We start from the raw sequence: 19,424 nt of genomic DNA on the forward strand, positions 1-19,424 counted from the left end.
ATGTGCAAAGACCTGGAGATAGAAAATAGGAAGGGAAGAACACCCTGAGCATTTCCAAAGCTGAAAGAGCTGCAGAAAAAATTGAAGCCTTGACTTGCAAGACTGAAGGATTCTACAGGGAAAATATTAAATGAAGCACCAAAAGGTGGAAGAAATACACAGAGCCACTATACCAAAAACAAATGGTCGATGTTCAGCCATTTCAGGAGGTACCATATGATCAGGAACTGATGGTACTGAAGGACTAAGTCCAAACTGCACTAAAGGCACTGGTGAAAAATAAAGCTCCCGGAATTGACGGAATACCAATTGAGATGTTTCAATATAAGGATGTAGCACTGGAAGTGCTCACTTGTGTATGCCAAGAAATTTGGAAGAGAACTACATGGACAACCAACTGGAAGAGATCCGTATTTATGCCTATTCCAAAGAAAGATGATCCAACCGAATGAGGAAATTATTGAACAAAATCATTAATATCACATGCAAGTAAAATTTTGCTGAAGATCATTCAAAAGTGGCTGTGGCAGTATATTGACAGGGAACTGCCAGAAATTCAAGCTGGATTTAGAAGAGGATGCGAAACCAGGGATGTCCTTGCTGATGTCAGATGGATCCTGGCTGAAAGCAAAGAATACCATAAAGATGTTTACCTGTGTTTTATTGACTATGCTAAGAGTGTTTGACTGTGTGGATCATAACAAATTATAGATAACATTGCAGAGAATGGGAATTCTGGAACATTTAATGGTGCTCACAAGGAATCTGTACATGGACCAAGAGGCAGTCATTTGAACAGTACAAGGGGGTACTGTATGGTTTAAAGCCAGAAAAGGTGTGCATTAGGGTTGTATCCTTTCACCATACCTATTCGATCTGTATGCTGAGCAAATAATCCAAGAAGCTGGCCTATATGAAGAAGAATGGGGCATCAGGATTGGAGGAAGACTCATTAACAACCTGGGTTATGCAGATGACACAACCTTGCTTGCTGAAAGTGAAGAGGACTTGAAGCACTTACTGATGAAGATCGAAAACCACAACCTTCAGTATGGATTACACTTCAACATAAAGAAAACAAAAATCCTTACAACTGGACCAATAATCAACATTATGATAAATGGAGAAAAGATTGAAGTTGCCGAGGATTTCATTTTACTTGGATAAATAAGGAAGACTGAAGAATTGATGCCTTTGAACTGTGGTGTTAGTGAAGGATATTGAATATACCATGGACTGCCAAAAGAACAAACAAATCTGTTTTGGAAAAAGTACAACCAGAATGCTCCTTAGAAGCAAAGATGGAGAGACTACGTCTCACATACTTTGGACGTGTTACTAGGAGGGATCAGCCCCTGGAGAAAGACATCATGCTTGGTAACGTGAAGGTCAGAGAAAAAGAGTTAGACCCTCAAGGAGATGGGTTGACACATTGGCTGCAACAATGGGCTCAAGCATAGCAATAGTTGTGAGGATTGTGCAGGACGGGGCAATGTTTCCTTCTGTTGTGTGTGGGGTCACTATGTGTTGGAACCGACTTGACGGCACCTAAAAACAACAACATATATATATGTATACACTTTATTAGTTTTGCTTCTCTGGAGAACCCAGCCTAAGATGCCATAGATGTATAAGTTTATTTCCGGACTTTCAATTCTGTTCCATTGGTTTATGTGTCTATTTTTATACCACTACCATCCTGTTTTTTTTTGGGGGGGGGTTACCATCCTGTTTTGATTACTGTAGCTGTATAGTATGTTTTAAAATCAGAAAGTGTGCGTCCTCCTACTTTGTTTTTCTCTTTCAACATTGCTTTAGCTATTTGGGGCCTCTTGTTGAGAATTTGTTTTTGTATTTCTGTAAAGAAGGCTGTTGGAATTTTCATCGGGTTTGCATTGAATCTCTAGGTCATTTTGGGTAGTACTGACATGTTAACAATACTAATTCTTCCAATCCATAAACATGGAACATCTTCCCATTTATTTTAAAATATTCTTGACTTACAATGAATGCCTTTTTTTCTGACAGCATGGGAAAACCACTTCTACCATCCATCTGCTGCCCTTGGTTTGACACTGCATGAAGATAAACTAGACTTCTATTGCTGGTAGTGGAAATCTGAAGTTGATTTTTAATCTCAGAAAGTTTTCTTGAATGATGTCTTCAAATATTTTTTCTTTTCTATTTGTTTGGTCTCTTCGAGGACATCTAGTAGGAGTATGTTGGCTCCACTTTTTATTTGCTCCTAAGTTACACTTTTCTAATACTTTCTAATTATTTATTCTTTTTAAATATATTTTTTTCTGAACACTCTCAAATGTTTCTTCTTGTTCTTGAGTGCATGCCATGCAGGGCCTGTGCACCTTTTTACTGCTTCCAATGTGACCTTAATTTTTGTGATAATTTTGTGTTTCTCTTCCATTTATTTCATGAACTTTGCCAGCTCAGTTTTCATGGTTTTCTGTGGCCTTTTCACTTTCTCATTGTTACTTTTTAGCTCTGTTTTGAACTGTTGATTTCCTGGGGCTATTTTGAATTGAGTTTTGTGAATCTTATGATTAGATGTCTTTAGTTAAAAATTTCCAGGTGTCATCTCACCCCACCTGGACCAAAGGAGAAAGAAGAACACCAAGGACACAGGGTAATTATGAGCCACATAAACCAGAGACTACATCAGCCTGAGACCAGAAGAACTAGATGGTGCTCAGCTACAACCCATGACTGCCCTGACAGGACACGACAGAGAACCCCTGAAGGAGCAGGAGAGCAGTGGTATGCAGATCCCAAAATTTCGTAAAAAGACCAGACTTAATGGTCTGACTGAGACTAGAAGGACCCCAGTGGTCATGGCCCTCAGACCTTCTGTTGTTCCAGGACAGGAACCATTCCCAAAGCCAACTCTTCAGAAAGGGATTGGACTGGACAATGGGATGGAGAGGGATGCTGGTGAGGAGCGAGCTTCTTGGATCAGGTGGACACTTGAGACTATGTTGGCATCTCCTGTCTGGAGGGGGGATGCGAGGGTAGAGGGGGTTAGAAGCTGGCGAAATGGGCACAAAAAAAGAGTGGAGGGAGGGTGCGGGCTGTCTCATTGGGGGAGAACAATTGGGAGTATGTAGCAAGGTGTATATAAGTTTTTGTGTGAGAGACTGATTTGATTTGTAAACTTTCACTTAAAGCACAATAAAAATTTTTAAAAATTTCCAAGTGTATTTTAATCTGTAATATTTCATATTTATTTTCTCCTTTTTTCTTGCAATATCTTGTGTAGATCCTATGTTGGCTCTTATTTGACTATCCTCTTTGAATGGAATTCCCCCAAGACCAGTTATTTTCAGGTGAAAAATATAACAATGGATGGGCCAGCAGTGCCTGAGGCTAACATAAACATTTCCTTATTTACTGTTTGATATAGAGTGGTTTGTGTGTGCTGTGGCTTTTATGTATCTTCAACTGGTGAGGCTAGGCAGCTGCAGGGCAGCTTATCATCCAGAATTTTCTCTTCATCTTGCCATATCTTTAGATTTATTCTTGAAATAATAGTGCATCTGCTTATTATCATAACCAGTCCTGCTTTCTCTCTTATTTTGTGTTGACAAATAGGATTAAAGGGGAGTCTTGCCTTCAGCCGGTGTACCTAGATCTTTTTGTTTCAAACAAGGAGTCGTTGGTTTTGCATCTCAGTGTGTGTCACTACTTTGGAAAACACCAATCTACCAGCTCTTCCCAAGATGTCCAGTGGCAGGTATCATCTCTAGCATTCTCTTACATTTTGATCTCATTTTCATGATACTTGGTAATTCCCCTTTATAGTATTGTTGAAGTTCAAACATTTTATAGAGTTTCATCCAAGACAAGATTTTATTTTTTGTCTGCTGTTGTTTTTGATGAGTTTCATTGAGGAGAAAGGACATTAGCAATATCTATTTTTATTTAGCCATAACTGGTAGAAATCCTACATTTTGTCTAGTTATTGCACGTGTGTAGGGAAACTGGTTCTATATATCTTCTTGTTGAACTATTTTGATTCTAATTGCTTTTTCCTTTGATTCTCTGGGTTTTACAAGTAGAAAACTATATTACCTATAAATTTTTTCAGAAGCCCTGGTGGCAAAGTGGTTGAAGTGCTCTGCAGGTTGTTTGAACCCACCAGCTGCTCTGCGGGAGAAAGTTGTGGCAGCCTGCTTTCATAAAGATTTACAGCCTTGGAAACCCTATGGGGCAATTCTACCCTCTCCTTTAGGGTCACCATGAGTCAGAATATACTTGTCTGTCCACAGCAGGTTTGTTTGTTTTTAAGTAAATTTTATCATTTAACAATGTATTTTATCATCCTTTCTAAAATATTTGTGTGTGTACATATACCCCATTGCCATCATGTTGATTTGACTCATAAAGACCCTATAGGACAGGGTAGAGCTGCCCCATAGGGTTTCCAAAGCTATAATCTTCATGGAAGCAGACTGCCATATCTTTCTCCCAGGGAGCAGCTGGTGGATTCCAACTGCTGAGAGAGCTTGTCCACTGAGCCATCATAGCTATAACAAGTGCCCTGTTATGCTCTTGATTTTTATGTGAATAACTGTGATGTTTCACTGTTTAAAATGAAAGTGCTATTGTTCTGTGATAGCTGTCAACTTTTAATCAAATTCCTTTTAAGCATTTACCATGACCACCTAATGATATTTTGTTTAGCATTTTTGCAACTATTATACAGTGTGAAATTGGTGTAGAGCCTTTTTTGAGGAATGCTGGTAGTATCTTCGTCAGATTTTGACTTCTAGTTAGATGATCTTGGTTGGCTAGAAATAAAAGAATATTGTCCATTGGAGATAACTTTGATAGTTGCTCCCCCCCGCCCCCACACACAAGCCAGTTGCGAGGGCAATCCCAAAGGCAACAGCTGGAAGTGAAGGTGATGAAACGGGCTCGGAAAGGTTTGGTTCACACTCTGAAAAAAATGGTGGCAAAAGCCAGGTTGATCGGACCAAAGCCTTTTAATAAGGAGAAATTTATGCACAGAGAACCAAAACCCGTTGCAGTTGAGTGGATTCTGACAAACAGCGACCCTGTAGGATGGAGTAGAACTGCCCCATAAGGTTTCTGAGGGCTGGTGGATTCGAACTGCCAACTTTTTGGTTAGCAGCTGAACTCTTGGCCACCAGGGCTCATATGTACAGAGGGCAGGGTTGAATTCCGCTACCCACAAGTTCAAGGGCTGGCAATTACCCAGGCCATAATGTTTGCGCACACGCGGATCTTTGTTCAAAAAGCTTAAGTACTCAGGGAGCGGGTGCATTACAAAGGAAGAAAAGAATGTGACACCAGAGGCCCCAGGGAAGGGGGGAAGGGGAGAAGGGGAAGCCTTGAAACCGCTGAGGAAGCGGTTCCAGGAGTGTTTACTTTACTGATTGATGGTTGCATTTGCACTTAAAGGCAGTTAATCTGTAGCTGTTAGTTCAGCATATGGAAAGCACCCGTTTAATGTCTCTAACACAGGACAGGGTTGTGGCCTGGTCAGCTACTTTGGCTCATTCCCATAGTTCTTTGCGGGCAGGATTCATGTCCATTATGTCTAAACCCCACAAATTTAGGCATTATTTAATACACTACCGTCAGATGAGGGTGGTTCGTCATCCTTGCAGGCCTTCCCTTTCAGCCACACTTGATGAAAATTTTCATCTGCAGCTTGGAGGAAAATCTAGTGTGCATGCTTACCAAATAAAAAAAAAATTTTTTTTTTTGGAATATGAAATACAATCTTGTTAAAATTATAATATCCTCGTGATGACAAATTCTCTGGTAGGTATGAGATCTACTGTTTTCTTGTTTGGTTTCAAGATCTCTAATCAGAGTTTATGCATTATGGTTGAAATATTTTGAGTTTAAAACTTGAGGCCAAGTTTGGTGGAGAGCTTTGTAATAATTGTTTTGACAATAAAGTCCAAGGAGAAATCAGGATTATGTTTTTGCGTAGACTCCACTTAAAGTTGTGCTTGTGCTTAATTAAAAACTTGAAAATGCCTGATTAGGAGAAACTACGAAAAATGCCAAAAAGTGGTAAAATGCAATATTGACAATAAAAGGTCTTGTTGAAGAGAAGTTTTGTTAATGCATGATTTTAATGTTCATCTAGTCATCTTATCTGAAAGGCAGGTTTTTAGCTTTCCTGGTCTTTTGGATATCTTCTCTCAAATACTTCTTTCCCACAAGTCTTTTGTTTGAATAAGAATACAATGTTGTGCCTAAAGATAGGAAAGCATGCGGTGGAACAAATCCCACTGAATGAGTGTTATCCATTTATTCTTCACACAAACGAAATCTTTTGGAAAAAAGATGTCAATGGAAGTTTGAGTGGAGAAATGTGAAAAAGGGAAATGAAAAGTCCGAGAAGTGTGCGAAGGAGGAGGAATTTTTGTCATGATTTTCCTGTATGAGTTTTTCCTTCTCTCCACCACCTAATCCATACTTACACATGCTGTCTTCCTAGATACAGTTCAAAATTCTTAAACCTGGTATAATTGGAGGCTTGAATGCAGGTTTAAAAGTAAGGGTCAGCTGTCTCCCAAAAGTAAGTACATCTCTCCATGTGTATTTTGTCTGCTGCTTATGGAAAGGCAGAAAGAATAACCTTTCACCCCAAAGCAGTAAACTTGGTTAGCAGTATTAAACTGAAATTAGGAAATGCAAATCCTAATCTATGGTAGATAATTATTTTATTTTTGGTTCTGAAGTTTGGTGAAGAATTGAAGAAATTCAATTTTTGTGGTCTATTTCACATCCTAATGAGGATTCCCAATGATAGCTATACGTGTTCTTGACTCTCCCTAGCGCTTTAATGGGCTGATATTTTCCTTCTTTATCTGAGACTTATATCAGTGATATTTTGGTTTCTTAACTCAGAAAAGTAAACTAGCTAGGAGCATTTACTACTTACATTGTTTTATTATGCTGCATCTTGCTCTTTCTATTTCCTGAAACAGATAAGGGAAGGGTTTGTGATGTTCAGGGGAGGTGATTTGGTCTTAGTGGCACCAATCTCATTTTTTACCCTTAAGAGAATGCTTGAGTCCCCCTACCTACACACTTTAATCATTAATTAGAAAACATTACAGAAATTTTCAGATATACTAGTATGTCTAAACCCCACAAATTTTCCGTGCAGAAAACTGGCATGAAAGCGAAGCTCGAGAAAATATGGGCCAGTCTGTTCTCACCCTGCTTCACTGCTGTTTTCTAAATATTTATAGAGAAAATAAAGCTCCAGTTTTCTGGTCACACTCTGGAGAGTGCCTTAATTCTTTTTCCTCGTCTTCACACGTCCTGTTTGGGGATGAGTTGTCAGGTCTTCCTGAGTTTCTGATTTTTGATATTGTCTGGTTCATGACCTCCTCTTTCCCTAGAGCGTCAAGGAGGGCTTAACAAAGCACTCCCACTGGGGCCTCCTGGGGACGGAGAAAAATCTATCCCGCAAAGAGCGAACAAAGAACCGTAAAGCTTGCGCTCTGCTGCTGTGGCGCCTGGAAAAAGTAAGAATCAGGAGGAAGCTTGAGGCGGACACTGTTCCCCAAATTGCCTCTCCCTGGTCGCCTATGTTTAACTCTTGGCGACATAAGAGACCCGCAGTGGAGAGAGGCTGGGAGTCCAGCACTAAACGCCCCACAGCACTTGCTTAACTCTAGAAGGCGTGGTCGTTCACGTTCACTGAACCTCCTCTCACAGTCTCCTCCCAGCGTTTCCCTCTGAGTCCAGCTCCCTTCCGCGGGCAGTTAAGACGTTAATGGGTCCCAGGCGCTGGGGACTCGACGCTCGGCCTTCCTGGAGCCCGGGAGCAGTTGGCGGGAGGAGTCCGCCAGGGTCAGCCCCCGTTGCAAGCAGCTTTCAGGCAGAGCTTGTGGGTGCTCGCTACTGTCCTAGGAATCGCCACTGCCGTTTAAGGAGAGTTGTGTCAGTTTATCCCAGCGTCTTCCTGGCGCTGCTCCGCCCCCGTGCGGGGGCTGGGAGCGAGATCCCGGTTCGCAGCCCAGGGAGGCTGCGCTCCCGCAGCTCGCAATCCACCTCGTCTCAGCAACTGCAGGCGGCGCTGTGCTCCTCCGCACCGGGCGGCTGGGCTTTCCCAGACGGCTGTCAGACCTCCGCTCTAGCAAGCCCTGCTCCAGGCCGGCCAACCCCGGCAGCTCCGGTGTTTGAAGGCTGAACGTCGGCGGTCGCGGCACTTCCAAGCCCGCGGCGGCTGGGCGGAGCTTGCTCCTGCTCTCGGCTCGTGCTCTCCCGGAGTCCGGGGCATGGTTCCGTGTCGCCGCTGGTGGAGCGCGGACGCCGAGTGGGAGCATGGTGGGCTGGGAAGGTGGCGGCTCTGTGTGGGTCTCCTGCGGCGCTGCCGCCGGGCAGCTCGAATACTTGGTGTTGGAGGAGACGGAGCGGGGAGTAGCTGTAGGCAATGTCGCCGCGGACTTGAAACTGTCGGCAGCCGCTCTGTCCTTGAGGAACTTTCGCCTCCTTTCCAGTCCCAATGAGCCCTACTTCGGAGTGGACGCCGCCAGCGGTAACTTGGGGGTCCGAGAGCCGGCGGACCGCGAGCGGCTGTGCGGGGCCAAAGCTGCCTACGTCCTGACCTATGAGCTGATACTCCGTGACCCGCTGGAGCTGGTCGAGATGCGCGTTCACGTCCTAGACACCAGTGACAACTCGCCTCTTTTCTCTGCCGGCGACGTGCAGCGCCACATCCCCAAGTTCCTGACACCCGCAGCCCGCTTTACTCTCCCCAACGCTCAAGATGCCCATGAGGGAAGCAACGGGGTGCTAAGCTACAGCCTCAGTCCCAGCCAGCACTTCCGCCTGGACATGGGGGCGCAGGTGGACGGCAGGGAATACCCAGAGTTGGTGTTGGAGAAAACGCTGGATCGCGAGCAGCGCGCCACCCACCGCCTGGTGCTCATGGGTCGGGACGGCGGGCGGCCCACGCGCTCTGGAGACGCACAAGTCACTGTCATCATGGTGGACACCAACAACAACGTGCCTGTATTTGAGAGTTCCGTATACCGCACGTAGATTCCAGAGACTGCCCCCAATGGGACTGTGTTGTTCCGACTTTAGGCCTCGGACCCAGATGAAGGCTCAAATGGGGAAATCTGGCACTCCTTAAGCAATAGCACGTGAGCAGAGCTGAGACACCTTTTTCACGTGCACCCTAGAAGTGGGGAGGTACGTGTATCTGCGTCACTAGGTCCCCCTGAAAGGCTGTTGGAGGCATACATCGAGGCGAGGGATGAAGGCACCTTCGGCCTAGCTAGCACTGCTACACTGCTGGTGGAGGTGACTGACGTGAATGATCATGCTCCTGAGGTGAACCTCGTGAGGTTATCCAGCCCGGTTCCGGAGGACGCCGCCCCTGGCACGGTGATTGCCCTCCTTAGTGTAAGGGATGAGGACCTCGGTCCCAACGGTAGGGTCACCTGTAGCATATCCAGCGGAGGCCCTTTTCAGCTAAAGGTTTCTTTTGACAACTTCTACAGCCATCTGACTGATCGGCCGCTGGACCGGGAACAGATGAGCGAATACCAGGTCCTAATCACCGCTTCAGATGGTGGCTCGCCCCCGCTGAGCACCCGCAGAACACTGACTGGGTTTGTTGCTGATGTGAACGGCAATACACCAAGCTTCCCGCAGCAGCCGCAGCAGGAACTCTTTGTGGCTGAAAACAATGGCCCCCGGGGCCTCCCTGGGCCGCCTGTTTGCCCAGGACCCGGACCTGGGGAAGAATGGCCTTGTCTTCTATGAGCTGTTGGATGTTAATGCTGAAGACCCGCCAGCCACTAGCTTGGTGGCGGTGGAATCGTCCAGTGGGGCTATCCCTGCCAAAACTTCCTTTGACTTCGAGCAGCTCAGGGGGCTTCCCTTCCAGGTGGAAGCCAGAGATGGTGGCATTCCTCCCAGAAGTGCAACAGTGACTGTGAACTTGTTTGTAGTGGATAGGAACGACAATGTTCCAGTCATCTTGCTTCCTGTGCCAAGGAATGGCTCTGTACCAGTGGAAATTGTGTGCTGCTCTGCCAGAAGTGGACATTTGGTCACAAAAGTGGTAGCAGAGGATGCGGATAGTGGCTCCAATGCATGGCTTTCCTACCATGTCTCTCAGCCTTCTGATTCTAGCCTTTTCAGTATTTCAGCTAGTATGGGAGAGCTTTGGACAGCTCGCTTAGTTCTTCCCACTGATGCAATTAAGCAGAGAGTGGTGGTAGTAGTTCAGGACCGTGGAGACCCACCACTTGCCTCCTCCATCACTCTGGATGTGTTGTGGAGCAACTCTGCCCCTCGGGTCCTTCCAGACTTCGAAGATCCCTGGGAAACAGGAGGGCAGCTTTCTGCCCAGAACTTGTATTCAGTCATTGCTCTGGCCTGTATTTCCTTTTTATTTCTTGAATGCTTTTTCTTCCTGAGCAACAAATTGAACCAGAGCCTAGCTTGTTGCTCTCAGAGCTGCTGGGCAGTGTGCTGTTGCTCTCCAGAGGAACTGAGGTATGGAAAGAGGATGACTTCAAATCCTTGCATGACATCAACAACAATAGATGTCACTGCAGTCGAGAGATTGTCTCGGGCCTATCTCTATTGGGCCTTTTTGGGACTTGGTTCTGGTAACAACCGTTTGCTGTTGTGTGGGGAATACAGTGCTGCTGACCTGAGAAATCTGGCCACTGGGGTAGGACTGTATTCAGATTTGGAATAGGAAAGGAGATCATGCAAATATCAGTGCCATGGTAAGCAAATGTTATGGGACTTGATTCCCCTTGACCAGAAGGGGGCTGCTAGCTGTGTTCTGAACTGTTTCTAAGATGAGCCTTTGGTGGCATTTAATCAGTTAGATTGAACACACCTGCTTATGACCCCGGTGCTAAGAATTCTGAGAGTCTAAAAGTATTAGAAAACTGTCCTTGGCCTCAAGGAGCTTACAGTTTTTTTTTTTTTTGGAGGAGAAACAAGTCTGAAAAACCTCAAACCTATTAAAAAACAATCAAAATAATATAGCCTAAAGTTGCAAAATTAAAAATAATAAAATGCCAAAGTTTCTGGTCCAGGTAATAAATGATCTGGAGCTTCTTAAAATAATTCCTTTTAAGAATTCCTGTTATGAATTACTTAAGGCAAATATCGCTTCGTTCAAATGTATTTCTTGAGCCACAGATATGTGTAAGGTACTCATTCACAGTGGTGAATGAAAAATATGTAAGAGTCTTTGTATAATATGAGCTTAAATTCTATCATGGAAGATAGTACATGATAAAATGATGATAACAAGTTGCATTGAGTGTTTCAAGAAGAGAGAGAACATGAGAAAACATACGTGAGGGGGTAGATCAGAGAAGGCTTTGTGGTAGAGATGGCACTTGAATTGGGTCTTAAATGATGTCAATGAATAAAATGTGGCATAATTCGTAGCCTATACTCTTCATGAGTACTGTTTTGGAAAAGCAATCTTCTTTGACAATTACACTCCAAATTATAACTATAGCTCCACAGAAGTGTTTTTTAAGTATATAGAAATTATAACCATGTTTCAGAACACCTATTTGCACTGATGGAAAGAAGATAACAACATTGGGTATAGGATTTGTAACCTCCCATTTATATACTTTATTGATATATATCACAAAGAAGAAAGATGAGTCACTGCTAAGTTGGAAACATTTTAATGTTCAAACGTGCGTTTACCAAAGTCCATTCAACTTGGATTTAATTTTCTTACTATTTTAGAAGCCAAATATACTTAACAAATAAGTAAATAACCTATTTGAGAGTTATGCATCTATTAAGAGTTAAATGAAACAAATATTTCAATTTATCCAGTGGTCCTTTGACATTTCAGAACTTAGAAAGGGGTCAGGATGCATTTCCTAGCAATTCTACAATTTTACTTTATGACTTCTCATAGAGATCATAGATACAAAGGAAAGAGGTATACAGAAATTAGGGAAGGGAATTGAAGCATTTCTTGTTTTACTCTTTCAGATAATAAGTGGGATGTAAGTTATTCTTCCGCAAATAATGTTAACTGCAAATAAAATAGGTTTACATCTACTATAAATTTGCCTACTTAGTGTTCTCACGTGATATAATAAAATCCACTATATAAGATATGCTTAGTAAATGCTTGCTGAATGAGTGAATAAATATGTGGATGTATGAAGTGGATGGTCACACTGTTCGATACAGAGGGAAAAACTTTAACTTTTCTACTTTACATGTGTAAGTATGGTTAAAAAGTTTAAAGGCAGCTTTCAAATATTTTATTTCAATGATTACTTTCTTTCTTCTGTTGTATACTAATGAAACATAACATAACAGGGGTTTCTGGTCCTGCAACTAGTATGAAAAACCTTAATGCTGTATTCAGTGGCTAAGTATGAGTTCAATTCCTATAGATGACAGAAAGGTTAATAGGGATGCATATCATTACATTGTGAAATTTGCGGTGAATATTATTTCAGGTGTAAAAACAGTTAATGTATGTACTCTTTTTCTATGATGAAAATTCACTATTTCTTTTATTTTCTTGCTTTCTGCAGCAAAGACCGTTGAAAATACCAATGTAGCTATGAAGTTTGGGAGCCAGGAGTTGTTTGAGAAATATATTTTGACTGGACGAGAAAGGAAAGAGATAGGAAGACCAGTGGATCTGGAATTTGGAAGGAAAATTAGCTATTTAAAAGAAGTAGCGTAACCTAAGAGTTGAAGGCTGACTTGATGGCAGCTAACAAGAACAAAGAAAAATGCCCCCCTCATTTTTTACTTATATGAATGATGAAGTTAAAGAGAGAGATTTTTCATGTATGCAGGAATGTTGTATCATTGCATTCATCTACCTGAGCAATCTCTTTTCATTATTGTTGATATTTAGCTTTTTAGGTAATCTAATGTCTGCTAATAATTTTTGTGGGCCGTATATTTCCTTATATATAAAGTAAGTATGGTGCATAAAATACAAACATGAATAAAATAATCTCTGTAAAGCTAGAGTATTTGTAATTCACACAGGCATTTGTTATTTACTTCTTTTTGTCCAATTACATATTGATCCAATTTTGGGTTTTTGGAAAAGAATACTTGTCATAGTGTTCATTGAATGCCTTCGTGACAACTACAGAATTCTGGAAACAAAATATTTGTTGCTTGAATTTTATAAAACAAGAACTCTTTGAAAAGTGTGAAATTTCACAATGATTTTAACTGTGTGCCTGAGTCATATAAATCATGTTGAAGCATTCTGTTTATATTTTGTTCGGATTTTAAGCTCTTCACTCTTAATTTAGTTTGCAGTGTACATTAACATAGTGCATATTAAAATTTGTCAGTTTAAGAAATTCAGGACAACATGGTTTTTACTAATGTCTCTCCTACTGATAATACTTAACCCAAAAAAACCCAGTGCCATCAAGTGGATTTCAACTTATAGCGACCCTATAGGACAGAATAGAACTGCCCCATGGAGTTTCCAAGGAGTGCCTGCTGGATTGGAACTGCTGACCCTTTGGTTAGCATCTGTAGCAGTTAACCACTATGCTGCCAGGGTTTCCCTGATAATACTTAACAGATATAAAAAAAAATTGATTCACTGATATTCAACAACTAGGCAACATATGTCTCATGTCAATGTTTTCTGTTAAGATTCTTTTTCTTTTTTTATTATGTTTTAGGTGAAAGTTTGCAGCACAAATATGTTTCTCACCTGAAAATTTATACACAAATTGTTTTGTGACATTGGTTGCAATCCCTGCAATGTGCCAGCACTCTCCCTCATTTCCTTTACACCTCGGATTCCCCGTGTCCATTCATCTAAGTTTTCTATCCCTTCCTACCTTCTCAGTTTTGCTTTTAGGCAGGTGTTGCCCATTAGGTCTCCTGTACTTGATTGAACTAAGAAACACGTTCCTCACGTGTGTTATTGTTTGTTTTATAGGCCTGTCTAATCTTTGGCTGAAAGAAAGGTGGACTTTGGGAGTGGCTTCAGTTCTGAGTTAGCAGGGTGTCCATAGGCCACAGTTTTGGGGGTCCCTCCAGTGTCTGTCAGACCAGTAAGTCTGGTCTTTTTTTGTGAATTTGAATTTTGTTCTGCATTCTTCTCCTGCCCTGTCTGGGACGCTCTATTGTGATCCCTGTCAGAGCTGTCTGCGGTGGTAGCGGGCAGCATCTACTTCTTCTGGGCTCAGGCTGTTGGAGGCTGTGGTTCATGTGGTCCATTAGTCCTTTGGACTGATATTTTCCTTGCATCTTTGGTTTCCTTTATTCTCCTTTGCTTCAAACATGATGGGACCAATAGATGTATTTTACATGGGTACTCGCAAGATTTTAAGACCCCAGATGCCACTCACCAAAGTAGGATGTAGAACATTTTCTTTATGAACTGTGTTATGCCAATTGACCTAGATGCCCCTCAAGGCCATAGTCCCCAGCCCTTAGCCCCGGTAACTCAGCCCCCAAGGTGTTTGGGTATGTCTAGGAAGCTTCTATGGCTTTGCCTTGGTCAAGTTGTGCTGACTCTGTTAAGATTCTTGATGGGTAATTTAATTTTTTTGGATTGGTACCTAAGATGGTACCTGTAAGATGTAAATTTCTATTTCCATTTAAAATGGATTGCATTGGCAGATTGTTTTAGATGATACATATTAACGTTGCAAAATACATGAAGCACTCAGCCTACAACTGACTTTATTAAATATTCCACATGAAAATTATAGTTTGAACAGACCAGTGTTATATTAGCATATTGTTCTTCTGAAATTAAAGCGGTTTCTTTTTTGCCAGGATATATAGGAGAGTTCCCCTTTGCAGCCTAATTTGTTAACAGAATGGTAGACTGTGTTTGGCATTCTAGGTGGGCTTTTGTTTTATTTTCAAGTTGTTGAGTAGTATGCATTCCATAAATAGACTTTCCCATATGTTAATTAAATATTTCCTTGTATCTGTTTTGCCTTTGAAACTGATAACCATACTTTGAAAAACTTTATAGGGTACTGTAAGTAAGGAAGCGTGCATGCGATGTGAGATATATTCAGATGAAAAACATGTAGACAGTACAACAGTATTTGTTACACAATATAGAACCAGTATAAAGGAAGGAAAAAATAGCATCCTAACTTGAGTAGACAGAAGGGAAAAGCAATGCCTGAGAAACCTATGAATGGGAAAGTATTGATGACATGTCTGATAATGTTAATGGCGTATCGATTTTTGTTGCTTCCACATTTGCAGATCAAGGGAAACAAAACTATTCAGAGACTCAATAACACTTAGAGCTTGGGTAAGATGAAGGTGGAATAAATTGCTAAACGTTTTTTTACATTGTTCAAATGAAAGTAATATGAATATTAGAAATATAAATATTTGGCAGTACATCAAATGAATACGGATCACAGTCCAGGATTTTGACTAAAGTATTATGGGAAGTAAGGGATTCGTTGGTAAGGGTTACTCTTAAAAATAAAAGCTAAATGATAAGGGTGGTTCCTGATTTTGTTCCCAGTTTTAATTGAAAGGATAAGAGAATGATAGAGGACATAAATTATGTGTATCTTTTATATTAAATTTATGAAAAATAAAGCCTTAAGATAATAATTTCCTTCTCAAACTATATTTATAAACATAGAAGGTCATTATATGTTCGTCTAGAATTTGTCTTGGAATCTATGAACAAATGTGGAATTACATATCCTCCTGTGCTTCAGAAAGAGAAAAAAAACCCCTTTGTATCTCATCCCAAATTGTTGGCTGGTCCTAGAGCCATCTGGTTACCAATTACATATATGCTTTTTTAGCAGAACTCTAGTGACATACCCTCCAAAATGCAGTCTCTGAATTCAGGCACAATATAGTTATTCTTTAGAATCTTTAGGTCTACAGCTGTTTGGTTTAGACTCCAAACGATGTTCATACATAATAATAATATTATTATTAAGACAGTTTTGGGTTTTTGCGTCTACAGTCATCACTGAGGCTGGCCCGTCATTTTCCTTTTTTTGTAAATCAGAGTTCAGTATCGAGGTTATGCTGGTCCCATAAAAAAGAAAGTTTTTTTTTCTATTCTCTGGGAGTGTTTATTAAGATTGATGATATCTCTTTCTTAAATATTGGTGTAATTCACTAGTGAAGCTCCCTGAGCCTAAAGCTTTTTTTTTTTTTTTTTTTTTGGCTTTAACAAACAAATTATTTTCTCACAGTTTAGAAGGCTAGAAGTCCAGATTCAGGGTTCCAGCTCTAGGAGAAGGCTTTTTCTCTCTGTTGGCTCTGGAGGAAGGTCTTTGTCTCTTCTGAGTTTCTGCCCCTGGACATTGTTTATGTGTCTTGGCATCTCTCTTTCCTCATTTCTGCTTCTTAGCTTGCTCATTTAATCTCTTTTATATCTCAAAAGAAATTGTTTCAAGATATATTCTACACTAATCCTGTCTCATTAACATAACAGCCCATTCTAAATGGGATTATAACCACAAGCATAAAAAAAAACCATTAGGAATTACAACATATTTTTGGGGGATACAATTCAATCCATAACATTCCACGCATTGTTGTTGTTAGGTGTCGTCGAGTTGGTTCCAACTCATAGCGACCCTATGCACAACAGAATGAAACACTGCCCGGTCCTGAGCCATCCTTACAATAGTTGTTATGCTTGAGCTCATTGCTGCAGCCACTGTGTCAGTCCACCTCCTTGAGGGTCTTCCTCTTTTCCGCTGACCCTGTACTCTGCCAAGCATGATGTCCTTCTCCAGGGACTGATCACTCCTGACAACATGTCCAAAGTATGTAAGACGCAGTCTCGCCATTCTTGCCTCTAAGGAGCATTCTGGCCGCACTTCTTCCAAGACAGATTTGTTCGTTCTTTTGGCAGTCCGTGGTATATTCAATATTCTTCGCCAACACAATTCGAAGGCGTCAACTCTTCTTCAGTCTTCCTTATTCATTGTCCAGCTTTCACATGCATATGATGTGATTGAAAATACCATGGCTTGGGTCAGGCACACCTTAGTCTTCAGGGTGAGGTCTTTGCTCTTCAACACTTTGAAGAGGTCCTTTGCAGCAGATTTACCCAATGCAGTGTGTCTTTTGATTTCTTGACTGCTGCTTCCATGGCTGTTGATTGTGGATCCAAGTAAAACAAAATCCTTGACAACTTCAATCTTTTCTCCGTTTATCATGATGTTGCTCATTGGTCCAGTTGTGAGGATTTTTGTTTTCTTTATGTTGAGGTGTAATCCATACTGAAGGCTGTGGTCTTTGATCTTCATTAGTAAGTGCTGCTTTAGCAGCAGAACATTGTCTGATATAGTGCTGGAAGATGAGCCCCCCAGGTTGGAAGGCACTCAAAAGATGACTGGGGAAGAGCTGGCTCCTCAAAGTAAAGTCGACCTCAATGACGTGCGTGGAGTAAAACTTTCGGGACCTTCATATGCTGATGTGGCACGACTCAAACTGAGAAGAAACGGCTGCAAACATCCATTAATAATCGGAACCTGGACTGTACAAAGTATGAATCTAGGAAAATTCCACCCATTGGCACCCCAAAATTCGTGTCCTTGCCATATGCAAAACACATTCACCCCATCACATCATTGCAAAAGTCTTAAATTACCTCCAAGTCTAGAACCTCATTTTATGAAGCATCTAAATCAAATACGGGTGAGACTTTAGGCATATTCCATCCTGGGGCAAAATTCCTCTTCATTTGTGAACCTATGAAATCTACATGACAAGCTATCTGTTTCCAAAGCACAATGGTGAAACAGGCACAATGTGGACGTTTCCATTACAATCGGAAGAAGTTGGAGGGAAAGAAGGGATAATGGGCATCTAGCAAGTCCAAAACCTAGCAGAACAAATTGCATTAGCTCTCAAGGATCGAAAATACAGGCAGTCCCTGGGTTACAAACGAATTCCATTCTTAAGTCTTTAAGTTGAATTTGTATGTAAGGTGGAACAGTTAGGTACGGTTTGTATCTAACGTCAGTTAGCAAAATGTTTGTTTTTGTATATAGTGTACACTTCTATACATAAAAACATTAAAGAAACACTTCCAGATGCACTAAAACATCTTTCAGATAATAATACAATAATAGTGCTCTGATGCGCATCACAAAGTAGCACCCGTTTCTTATTACAAACCATTGTATGCACTTTGAATTTTTAATATAAAAGACTTTACAGTGGTTGGTTTATAACTATGGGTTGTATGTAAATTGGATGTTCATACCCCAGGGACTTCCTGGGCAATGGCTCTAGGTGTCGGTGATGCCCTCTGGATTTTGGATGGAGGCCTCTTGGCCCTGTGCTTCAGCTCCGCCTTCCAGGTGCTCTGGGATGGCAACTCAGCTCCTGGCCTTTATGTGGACCCATTCTCCTAGTCCATCTGAGTGGCAGCACCACCTCCTTGGCCCCAGAAGGCCCATTCTTCTGCTCCTTGGGCTTGGCAGACATGCCCCCTCAGCTTTGGGCAGTGGCTTCATTCCACTGAAACACCTTAATGACAGTCCCACACTCCAGGGCTGAGTTGACAAAGATCTGACTCTTTGAAACCTAGAGGCTGTGGCCCCACCCTTTGAGATCCAGGAGACCATGACCCCACCTTTGAAACTGAGAAAGCCCTGCTTCCTGTGCTCCTTCCAACAGTTCTGCTGATCTTAGAGCTGCTCCAGGGATGGTCCTTTTCTTTTCTTCGAGGACAACAGATGTAGCTCCTTTGGCCTGTTTACTGCCTGTAGAATTCCAGAAGCACTGTCTCCTTTTGTTCTTTCTCCGTCCCCTTCAGTCTAAGTTGATGGGTTTTCTTCTGTGGTAGTTAGTTATATCTACCAGTCACAGGCTTAATCTCTCTAACAAAAGATCATGTAGTCACATCCTTGGTGAACATTCCAGGACATATGTCCTTAGTTTGTACAGAAGGATTTTCCATATCTTTAAGTTCTGTTTCCATTTTGCACAGTTAAGTTTTGTGTGTGTGTGGGTGGGGAGGCAGGGAGTTTTAAATCATAAAATCAAAATTTTAAATTAGTAATAAAGTTATTCATGTTTTCTGGTTTTATTTCTATAAATTCTGCTTTTCCGGAACTATGTTAATTTCATCTCAACTTTCAAATATTTTGGCATGAAGTTGTTTATAATATCCTCTTGTGATCTTTGTAACAACTTCAGGTTCTGTAGTGATGTTCTCCCTTTTCAATCCTGATACTAATTATGGTCACCCTTCTTCCATTTTTCTTTCTTGATCAGGCTTGGAAGCAGTTTATTAGTTATAACAGCCTTTTTAAAAACTAACTTTTGGTTTCTCTTAATTTTATTTTTTCCTTCCTCAACATTTTCCTTTGTATTCAGTTTGCTATTCATTTTCTAGCTTATTGTCCAGCTCATTGATTTACAGGCCTTTATTGTTGCTAATGTTT

At 41.5% G+C, this 19,424-nt stretch overlaps 3 protein-coding genes across 11 annotated transcripts in view; all 3 read left to right on the top strand.

The window, feature by feature from the left end:
• The window catches only part of LOC126070059 (protocadherin alpha-13), a 252,746-nt gene that overhangs the window by 120,503 nt on the left and 112,819 nt on the right, over positions 1–19,424 (top strand). The window lies entirely within an intron of this gene.
• Positions 1–19,424, top strand: part of LOC126070063 (protocadherin alpha-10-like) — a 166,722-nt gene that overhangs the window by 77,373 nt on the left and 69,925 nt on the right.
• On the top strand, positions 6,067–12,542 carry LOC126070061 (protocadherin alpha-C1-like). The gene is given in 3 exon segments (XM_049873853.1): positions 6,067–9,708; positions 9,710–10,704; positions 10,706–12,542. Coding segments are annotated over 3 exon segments (2,448 nt in total). The 5' UTR covers positions 6,067–8,331; the 3' UTR covers positions 10,782–12,542.

Source organism: Elephas maximus, chromosome 2 (genome assembly GCF_024166365.1).
Source record: "Elephas maximus indicus isolate mEleMax1 chromosome 2, mEleMax1 primary haplotype, whole genome shotgun sequence".
Classification (NCBI taxonomy): domain Eukaryota; kingdom Metazoa; phylum Chordata; class Mammalia; order Proboscidea; family Elephantidae; genus Elephas; species Elephas maximus.